Source organism: Stegodyphus dumicola, chromosome 4 (assembly GCF_044657685.1).
Source record: "Stegodyphus dumicola isolate Sdum_Otavi_A_Nest chromosome 4, ASM4465768v1".
Lineage (NCBI taxonomy): Eukaryota > Metazoa > Arthropoda > Arachnida > Araneae > Eresidae > Stegodyphus > Stegodyphus dumicola.
Window position 1 is genome coordinate 134,105,484 of NC_140771.1, and position 11,439 is coordinate 134,116,922.

The 11,439-nt window shown below is 33.5% G+C and overlaps 1 protein-coding gene across 2 annotated transcripts in view; it reads right to left on the reverse strand.

Moving 5' to 3' along the window:
- LOC118193043 (poly(A)-specific ribonuclease PARN-like) overlaps nucleotides 1-9,832 on the reverse strand; it is a 125,999-nt gene extending 116,167 nt beyond the window's left edge. Inside the window, exon 1 of one of the 2 annotated variants that reach the window (XM_035364082.2) lies at nucleotides 9,676-9,832. In XM_035364082.2, coding sequence (XP_035219973.1) covers nucleotides 9,676-9,694 — 19 coding nt within the window. In that variant the 5' untranslated portion in view covers nucleotides 9,695-9,832. The remainder of the gene's footprint in view (nucleotides 1-9,675) is intronic. The other variant, XM_035364083.2, reaches the window with a different exon arrangement.
- Between the last annotated feature and the right edge of the window lie 1,607 nt (nucleotides 9,833-11,439).

Consider the following 11,439-nt stretch of genomic DNA (forward strand, 5'->3'; position numbering starts at 1 on the left):
TTCATTTTGTTGAATTATCACTGTCGTTGTTCGCATTTGCAGATTTATATTATTCTTCTCTTATTTATTATTATTTTTTCTGAATTTTTTAACAATGAATAGATAGAAATATTTTCGTAGATAGATGCTGTTTCTTTGTTCGGGATGAAAGGAAGAAAATACGGGGGGGAGGGGTGAATGCTAATTTGTAAAACGGCTGTTCACGTTGTGTTCTTAATTATTAACAGCTCTAAGAACCGTGAGGTTTCCAACCTCTAAAATAATTTGTTTCCGTAGGCCGCAAAAATGTGCATGTGCATTTTAAATAATTAAGTAATGCTTTTATTTTTATTATTGGTTATTGTCATCTAAAATTATGAGAATAAATCAATTTTTATGGCATAAAGTTTAACAAGATAATATATTGTTAATGCTTTTCTAACAATAACCTTTCAGAGGATGGCAGGTGTGACATAAATAGATGATTAAATTGAAATAAAAAATATTATTGATTATCTAAGATGACAGAATAGTTTGATGCATCACCATGGTCATCAAAATTAGCAAACCACTGCTGGTGTAAGGAATATATTGTTTTCTGTGTTACCTGAAATTTAAGACAAATTTTTTTCGTTTATCACATTTAACGGGTTAGTTTTACATCTACATGCTTATTATCTGTGAATTTTTACTACCATATGCTTGATACCGTAATTTCCGGAAGAAACGCAGCGCCGTTTACGTGTTTAAAACTTAAACTTTCAGCGGGTGCGGCGTTTCTACCCATGCGGCATTTAGGTGCACTAAAAATAAAATATTTCCTATGATGGTCATTGTACATAGTTTGGATGGCCTTGTCATTGTGCATAGACTGGTGCTGTTTCCACACAAAAGACCACTCAGTTGCTTTTTGCGAACGTTATTTTGTTTACATTCTTTCCCTTGAACGGACCTACATGCCTTATTCACCCTAAACAAGATCTCAGAACAATAACATTCTTCCCCCTTTCAAATCAGTTTGAATAGTCTCTCTCCTCTGCCATTCGATGAATCTTCCAGGACCCATCCTCTCCCCACCACTGCCTTTTCTGCAATTTTTTTCAAAGGCGGATACGACTCCACCTGCCTCGCAATAACGAACTCTGACATATTTCCCCTTCAGCATGAATGGATTTTTCTTGGCATTCTGCGAGATACAGATCCCATCAGTTTGGGTACAAGTACCTGTTGGATGGTTTTTAAGTAAGAAGGGAGCGAAAAATTTTTGAAAATGTCCCTAAACGGCACAGAAGCTATACTGCTGGTTTTAAGCTTAATGTAATTTCACGTGCTGAACAAATTGGAAATTGAGCAGCAGCTCGAGTTTGAAGTGAACGACAGATGTATTCGACATTGGAGAACTGAAAAAGAACTTAATTAAAAATATGCCACAACAGAAACGAGCCAAAAGAAGTACTGTAAGGTGGCCAAATCTAGAGGACGACCTTGCAAACTGGATAAAGGAGAAACGAGGAAAGGGAATGGCAATTTCAAATGTAAAAATTCGCTTACAAGCAAAATTTATAGCAAAATGAATGAACATAAATGATTTCAAAGGAGGTGTAGCAGATTTATGAAAAGAAAAATATTTCTGTGCGTACTAGAACAACAGTCGGGTAACAATTACCAATGGAACGGCAGGATAAAAAGTCATCTTTTCTAAAATATGTGACTGCCATTATCGACAAAAAAAAACTTCTTCGGTCACAGATAATAAATATGGATGAAATGCTGTTAGCTTTCGACTCTCCTGCAAACAGAACTGTTGATGAAACTGGTGCAAAAACTGTATCTGTGTTTATGACGGGGCATGAAAGAACGTCATTTACATATGTGTTAGCTTGTGCCGCAAACGGTGACAAGCTAAAGCCGCTAATCATTTTTAAATGAAAGACTATTCCGAAGGGAGATTTTCCTAACAACGTAATTATTTATGCAAACGAGAATGGCTAGATTTTCGAAACAATCATGCAAGAGTGGCTACAAAAAGTTTGGCAGTGTCGTATGGGATCTTTTTTCCAACCAAAGGGGTTATTGATAATGGATTCCATGCGTGATCATTTCTTTGAGTCAGTGAAAACCAGTTGTAAAACATTGTCTACGACCGAAGCAATAATACCTGGTGGTTTGACAAAAATCTTACAACCATTAGATTTGTCAGGTAATAAATCCTTCAAAGCTGTGGGAGTGAAGGATTGCATACGTAAACCAAAAGCGGTAAAATGCGTAGAGCATCTTTTGAAGAAAATGCAAAGTGAGCAGGAAGTGCGTGGAAATCGGTAGAAACATCATCAATAATAGCAGGGTTCAAAGAAGCTGAAATTATATCCTTCGGTAAAGAGACTGTAAACCAAGAGGATGAATGTGATGATCTGGAAGACTCAGATCAGGATTTACTAAATCTTTTTAATTCAGATAGTGAAGATAGGTTGAGTTTTTGCATCTATACGGCCCACAACGATGTCACGCGCAATTTAATCTATTGCGGCGTTTCTGTGTAATTTTAATTTTTTTCCCGCCATTTTTCTCGAGAGCGGCGTTTACGCTGATGCGGCCTTTCTTCCGGAAATTACGGTATATTGTTTTGTCTGCTAACTTGAATTTACATGCACTAAAAATCACGTTTACAGCTCAGCTCATCGTCGATGAACAGCGAGCTAGGCGAGTAAAAATGCAACAGCGCCAACAGGTTCTCTGCGAATGAAAACCCAAAACAACTACTTTCAACATAATGTGACGTCATTCACAACATAAAATTCCACAAAATATCATAAACAATAAAATTTTTAGGTACTATTCTGTTTCGAGGGCCGTAAAAAAATTTCAGCGAAAATGTATGTGCAGAAACGGCAAATCTAGCAAACGCACCCATTTAAAAAAACAGCGCGCCAAATCTAGCGTACGCGCTGATTTCAGATTGCATAAGTTTATATAGTTCTATATTTCTTAAGACGCCATTGAAATACTAGTTACATTTTTAAATCCTTTTTTTTATATACATATCCTATGGAATTAACAATTTGGGAATTGCTCATGACGAAAACTCGGCAATAGAATTTTGGGTAAAGTGCAGAATCATCCACTGCTTGACGCATTTTTAAGAACTGCACATACTCGGTATCCATGTACACATCGACCTATTTTCACTTAAAATAAAATCCTAGAATTGCACAAAAATGGCACTGCGCACACCCTTGACTTAATCTATGTACACACCGAGCTATTTTCACTTAAAAAGTAACAGAAAACTGACAAAAATCCAATTGTTTTTTTACCCTTGTTAAAAAGTGGCGAACAAATAAGTGAGCGATTCTGCACTTTACTGAGAATATTTTCAAAGAAAAGGCATAATTCATTATAGAAAATTACGTTTGAACAACCAACAAGATGAAATTATGCTTTAGCGATAAGCCGGTAGCGAAATAGCGATGCAGGCATCCATTCAGTTATGTTTAGCAATTTTATATAAATTATAATAATAAAAAGTATTATATGAAATTAACCTTTCATCTAAATTAAAACATCAATCTTAGATAGTTATTTACTATTCTACTTCCTTTCCTGCGGCAATTATTTTTGGCAGCATTGGCATCAACAATAGTTTGGCGATTTTTTATGGCGCTTGAAACTGAATAGTACCAATTTGTATTTCAAATAAAAATGCGAAATTAAATTCATTTTTATTTTTTAGAAGTCATAAATAATATTGAAAACACGGAATTTATGCATAATAAAAGGCATTATTTTAAAAATTAAATGACAACAAATTATTGGTTGCCATAACTTGTCCAGCAATGGGTTTACCATAAGTTGTATCGCTCGCCAAAAAATCACGGTTAATCTTCGGATTATGGTACTTTGGCGATTTTTTTTGACGACCAACCCTGTTACAGCAACCTGCTAGTTTTTTTGGACGCCATTTTGTTTTCCCGAAGTAAAGGCATTTTTTTTTTCCCCCTCAACATTTTTTTCCAACAATCTGCTAGCCGAATTACGCTTATGCTAGAACTTTTATGGAACAAAAGTGCTTAATCATGACGAAGATTAGGTGCGAAATTGGGAGAAAGTGCAGAATTGCCCACTGCTTGCCGCGTTTTCAAGAATTGCACATACCGGTATCATCCACGTACACATCGACCTATTTTCACTTAAAAAAACATCCCAGAATTGCACAAAAATGGCATAGCACACTCTTGACTTTATCCATGTACACTTCTAAAGCCCTAGCTAGTAACCTTTATCGCCTTACCAAAATTTCGCCAAACTACCTGTTACCATATTCGAAAGATTCATCAAAATCCGTGCAACCGTCTACCAAAGTAGCACCATTTTTGCAATCAACAGTCATAGTCATATGGTTCCAATTACAGAAGTGCTTTAAATGATGAAAATATTCATGGCAATATAAAATTTTAAAAAGGAAAAATAATAATTTTCGACAAATAACAAAATCTAATTTTTAATGTGATCTCCTAGTTTTTATACTTATATTTGGGAAAGATTTATACTCGTTATGAGAAAGTAAATGTATAAGAAATTTAGTTCTGTACAACGAAAATTGACCAGGATATTTAATTTCAACATTTACAGTTTTTAATGGCATTTTCAACTTCGCTTGATCAGTTAATTAAGTGGGGGGAAAGTGCAGAATCACACACTGCTTGGCACATTTTTAAGAATTGCACATACTCGGTATCCATGTACACATCGACCATTTTCACTTAAAAAAAACATCCCAGAATTACACAAAAATGGCATTGTGTTGATGACTTGACTTTATACATGTACACATCGACCTATTTTCACTTAAAACGTAAAAAAAAATTGACAAAAATCCAATTCTTCTTACTCCTGTAAAAAGCGCCAAACAAATAAGTGTGTGATTCTGCAATTTACCCAGTTAGAATAATTCTAAGAAATAAGTTTAAATGAAATGCAGCAAAAAGATGTGTATAATTTAATAGGCCAATACAAGGAAGTCATGTGGGGTCCACATCAGATTTTTTTTTCTTTTTTAAGTTAACCTTATACATGGGAAGAACTGTTGTTCCTGAGCTTTAAAAAATAAAAGTTAATAATATTCAGTCAAGAAATTTTCAATGTTTATTTATTATAATTTAACTAAAAGTAAAATCAAAATTTCCTATTTTCTGTTTTAATTATCATAAAACGTGGCGACTGGCAGAATAGTGTCTTCATACAGAATTAACAATACTCTCTTCATACAGAACATTCAAATAGAGACTTGTATTTATGTTACATATGCTGAAATTTGTACAAAAATTATGCTGGAGTGTGTGTGTGTAATTATGGCAAAGCCTCGAGGGCTATCTGCCTAAGAGGAGGGATGCCTTCGTGGAGGACTTTCTAAGGGAAACTGGCTCGTATACACGTTACACATGGGAAAAACCACGAAAACGCCCATGCAGCCAGCCCGTTCGCGGGATTTGAACCTCGGACCTAACTACCAGTGTTCAGCGACTTTACCGCTCGGACGCTGGTGGGCCTAAAATTATGCTGGAAGTGGTTCAATTATTAGCATTAGTTTAAAACTACAGCCAGCATGCAAATAACTTATTTAAAAAGCCAAATGTAACAAGTAGAGTTAGACAATTCGCTCCTGAAATTATTAATTTCATTGAGCAAGAGAATAAGATTCACCAAAAATGGAGCAATAAAGTGCAACTTGTAAGAATTCACCCACTGTGAGCTCTTTTTAGAACCATGCCAGGAAAATTCAATTCCTATTTTAGGAGAGATATATACTCATTCCTTTCCCCTCTTATATTAAAAGTGAGTTTAATTTTTATAATTTTTGAACATCTTTTTATTACAAAATTTTTTAGTTCTATGTAAAAATAGGGAATCTCAAAAACTACAGTTCAGAGAAATTAGTCCAGGGAGTTAACAGTTCAATTGAATCAGTACAGTCAAAAGTCGTTAATCCGGACTCTTCGGGACATCGGCGATTCCGGATTATAGATCATCAGTTTAAATCTGGTAAAATGGCATGAAGAAATTATAAAATTAAAAATATGAAACCGTAATTTACGAAATAAAGAACAATTATGATCTAAAGTTTATCAAAATTTACAAAAAAAAAAAAAGCTTAATATTTATTTGTTTACTTGGTTGATCTTTACAATATGGTAACTGGTAGTTTGGCGACATCTTGGAGGCGATAAAGGTTACTACCTGGGACTTTGGTAATAATGTGAGCAGTACTCAGTTCCGATTACGCATTATTTTCTGTGAGGGAAATGAGAGATCATGGGATATGTCATGTGATATTAATGGACGAATTACGGTTCTTGAATCGGAAAAGGGGGGAAATCGGGAAAAAATCTGGAAATTTTGTATTTGGTTTATTCTGTGTTGTGTGAAACAGTGTTCGTGAATTTTTGGATCCCATGGCCGTAACTAAAGAATAGTTTATCGGACACGTAATCAAGATTCTGAAGAAGATTAGGTAAGTTAGTATTTTTAATTATTTGAGGATATTATTTTTATGCATTGTTCTAAATGTAAGGTGGAAAGGAATTTTGTATTATTGGGAAAATTGTTATTAGCAATGATTTAGTTTAAAGTAATTAGGATTGTAAGGTAATTTTTATTAATTTAATGTATGTGCTCATTTATATTTTAAGTAGTGTTTTTGAATTTAATTATATTTTAATGAAATGATAGTTATTTTTGTATAATGTAATAGATGATTTAGAGGTAAAAGTTTTTGGATATTTTATTTATTTTATATGTGGAAATGTTCATATTTGTAAAGGGTAAATACTTTTCCGCGATCAGGTAATTTCATATATGTTCTTTTTACCGGGTTTAAAGATTGAGAAAATTGTCATGTATTTTCGTGAAATTTTTCTAATTTATGAGAAAAAAGCAGTGTACATGGATATAGTGAAGAGTGTGCGCAATGCCATTTTTGTGCAATTCTGGGATGTTTTTCTACGTAAAAATAAGTCGCCGTGTACATGGTTTATGTGTATGTGTTATTTTGAAAAACGTGTAAGGAGTATGGTATTGTGCACTTTCCCCCAATTTTGCAGTGAATATTTGTCATGATTAAGCAGTTTTGTTTGATAAAATTTCTAGCATAAGTGTAATTCGGCTACTAGATTGTTGGAAGAAGTGTTCAGTAGATAAAAAGAAAAGAAACATGTCTTTACTTCGTGAAGACAAAATGGCGGCGGGGAAAAAAAATAGAGGGTTGCTGTAGGAGAGTTGGTCGCCAAATTTTCGCCAAAAAAACGCCAAGTTACCATAATGTAAAGATCAACCGTTTACTTTATTAAACATTTCTTTCAATGTAAGTTGTTTAAGTTGCTTCATTTTTTATGTGATAATACATTCTCTTTAATTCTATAAACATACATAATTTCTCGTTCAGTTACAAAGTTCCGCTGTTCAAGTCCTATAATTGCTGTGTCGAGAATACCGACTAATTTGTCAATCGAAATTTTTTCGTTTTCAACAACCTCTGTCACTTTCTTCGCTATCAGAAGCGAATTATAATGATGAGGCATTTGATTTAAATCGTATCAAGACGGAGTATATCGAAATGAAATAATACATTTAGTAAGCAATTATAAGCCAAATAAAATAAAAACATGTGCCCTGAAGATAAGGATAGTGCTGACAGATCAACTTCCAATTCCTTGCGCGCCTGCCGCGGCATTAAAGATAAACAAAGTTTAGATAAACAAACGTTTAAGTTTAGATAAACAAAGGATATGCCTTTATCCATTTTTTGCAGCAATTCCACTTTTTGTTTAATGGACTCCGAAACATACTTTCGCTTTGTAGATCCTTTACATATTAGTAAATATACATCAGAAATTCTATTTGACATAATCTAAAGTTCAAGCTTACTTTTATAAAATTGCTCTAACAGTCTGCAAAAAATAATAAGCCTGATCCAATTCGAAGATTAAGGAACAACGCAATCTGCGACATTACCTGAAATAGATAATTAGAGCTTAGCTTATACAGTCCGTTATACATTAAACGCACATTCGTAAACGTATTTTGCAGACACAAATTCGCAGCCGTAAAGGTCTTACGCGTCAACGCGACGCATGCGCAGAAAGTTTTTAGCTTTGATTATAGATCATTCCGGATAATGGGTGTCCGAATTAACGACTTTTGACTGTACTACAGATCTCATTGCTAATTCGATCCTTTCCACTCTTTGCTTGATTGTCATACATCATTCTTCACTCACTCCTCATTCAGATCTTATTCATCAGAGCTATGATTACCAAATAATGAGCTGTAAAAAAAAGAACTGATTCAATTTAGTACGTGAACAGCTTTGATCAGATCCTATAAACGTGTGGTTTTGCTCATCTCTAGTAATAAGAGGGTAGTAGAAAATTTGCAAAACATGTAATGCAGTTATATAATTGACAAAATGATAGTCTTCTTTTTTCCAATGATATAAAGATGGGTTAATCTTTGGATTATGGTAACTTGGCGTTTTTTTGGCGACCAACCCTGCTACAGCAACCTGCTAGTTTTGTTTTGGACGCCATTTTGTTTTCACAAAGTAAAGGCTTTTTTTTTTTTTACTCAACATTTTTTTCCAACAATCTGCTAGCCGAATTACACTTATGCTAGAACTTTTATGGAACAAAAGTGCTTAATCATGACGAAGATTAGGTGCGAAATTGGGAGAAAGTGCAGAATTGCCCATTGCTTGCCGCGTTTTTAAGAATTGCACATACACGGTATCCATGTACACGTCGACCTATTTTCACTTAAAAAAATATTCCAGAATTGAACAATAATAGCATTGCGCACACTCTTCACTTTATCCATGTACACTGCTAAAGTCCTAGCTAGTAACCTTTATCGCCTTACCAAAATGTCGCCAAACTACCTGTTACCATATTCCAAAGATTAGCCTAAAGGTGCTCTTAAAATCAGTAATACTTCAAAAATAATTGAAAATTAAAGCATGTGTCACCATGCTGATGATATTTATATATAAAGAAAGGTACTATAAATATAGGATTCATATTTACCGCAATGATATCAGTGTTCATTTTGATTCATCTGCTATGGTCAAAGGAATTCCCCATATTCTGTACTATAAATGATCATGACATACGAGTCATATGTAAACTGTTAATCATGTTCGAAATTTAAAAAAAAAAAAAAAAAATCTATGATCGATTACCAACCACTTTTTTACGTACATAAAGTTGTAACATAATATACAGAAATTGAAATATGAAAAAACATAAACTTCTCTTAAAACAGTTTAAATTACAGAAAATTTAAAAAAAAAAAAAAAAAAATCTGATCTACTTCACGCAAGATTTAAAGAAAAGACTGTATGCAATTTTAGAAAACTTTACCTAATAGACCAATTTTATTTTTAAAATAAAACTTTACATTCGATAGGATAATTTTATTCTCGGCATAAGTTAGCAATCCTTACAAAGTACCTATTAATCTAGATGAATGCATTATCAACTAAAACATGATCATGAACAAGCAACGCTAATGTGCTGCAATACATTAAAATTTATAAAAATTCAAATAATAATAACAAATGCATGTCTTTCATTTTAACATTCTATATTCCTCTTTCATAAATAAATAAAGCAGCGAATATAACATCAGTAAACGAAGGAACCTCACTTTTAGTTGTGATATCCATTTTTAAAGATTCAGAATTAATATCATTAAAACAAAGAACAGACTACAAATATTTATCAGCGCTAATGTACTCTAGAACAGCAAAAAATCATTCTCCCGGCGACACGGAAGTAAAAGTTAAAGTTATTCGTTTGACAAATATGTCGATTCTTGCTCTGTTACACTTGTCCAGGCTAGGCGTACTCATGTAAAACTCTATGTAAAAAACTAAAATAGTCCAGAATGTTGTTCTTCGCAAATTACAAATGCACCGTACTATATTACAAACAATGCAATTCATGCGAAACTACGAATGATTCCACTGAGAAGTTTTTACTACCACCTGTCCAGACAGTTTAACATTCATTTACACATTATAAGTAACTCTGAACCAAGGAGGTCTATTCTAACCTCCTTGCTCTGAACTCAGAATTTATAATAACGATTAAAAGTACGATAATAATAAAAAACCAATGTTCATTCTCAATCCAAATGTAATCACGGAAGTCTGATATACTTTGATTTGTATTTATTTTGTCTATTTGGATAAGGTTAGGAGAACAGCCTTGGTTGCGCCAACTTGGCTCCTTTTAGGATATGGGCGACATTTCATTATGCCGACGGAAGTAAATATCGTGGAGAATAGGTGCTAGGGAGAAAAGGAAAATACATGGGGAAAAACGGGATTAAAAGATGTGTTTCTATTTGTTTAGTATCTGATTGCTAATTTTGTACTGTTATGTTGCTAAATTAGCATTAAAAGTCGAGTAATGTGCGTCTATTGCGAAAACGCAGGGCAATTACTTTTCCCTCCGATTTTATATATGTATTAATATATCACATTCCTCCTCATATGATCTACATATGTATCAGATAACTAGCTACTTTTGACACTTATTTCTGGATGTGTACTATTATTTTCTAACTTTTTCTGCTTTGAAAACCCAAGTATTGAAATATTATGTGTTTGCTTGTGAAAATATTATTTCGGATATTCTCGTATAACTAACTATACTATAATCTCATATATTGACTTCTCATATAACGACTGGCGCTGCGATCACGAAAGCTGGAGGCAGTGTCTAAACATAGCTCCGAAATTTTTTAAATAAGTAATAAATCAGTAAATGTTTTCAACTCTCTAAAAACGTTTAATGCACCTTTCCTATGCAATATCTCATTCATCAAATTGAAAAAGGAAATTTCGCTTCTTCGAAACTTCAGGTGTTTTGTTAGCTGTTCACTATCAACACGAGAAATCCAAAAGAGACCCTGACACGGAATATTCAGATAAGTAACATTCTGTTCTCTATACAATATCTGTTTATCTATCACTAGAGTGCCATTAAATTTCTTTATTTATTATTTTTCATAAGATTCTAGCATTATACAATAGTTGGTAATAGTAGCAGGTCGTGTGGTTCTTTTCTTCGTAACTTTTCCATAGAGACGCCACATTCCCTATCAGTAGTCCGTTCTTATCAGCAACTCACACCCTTCGGAGGCCCCCCCCCCCCTTTTCGTGCTTAGGAATTTCTTGTGAGGGAAAAATGGGGATCTCTTGACCATCGATGAGTATAGATTGTGATTTTTGTAACTAAGATCCCCGACTTTTTTTTTTTTTTTTTTTCAGGTCTCAAATTTAGAATTATTAGCAAATAAAAATACAGTGTGACGGAATTTGTTAAAGTTGTACTATAATAAATTACAACGGTTAAATTAATAAATTAATTTTATATTTAACTAATATTTAAGAAAAATAAACTG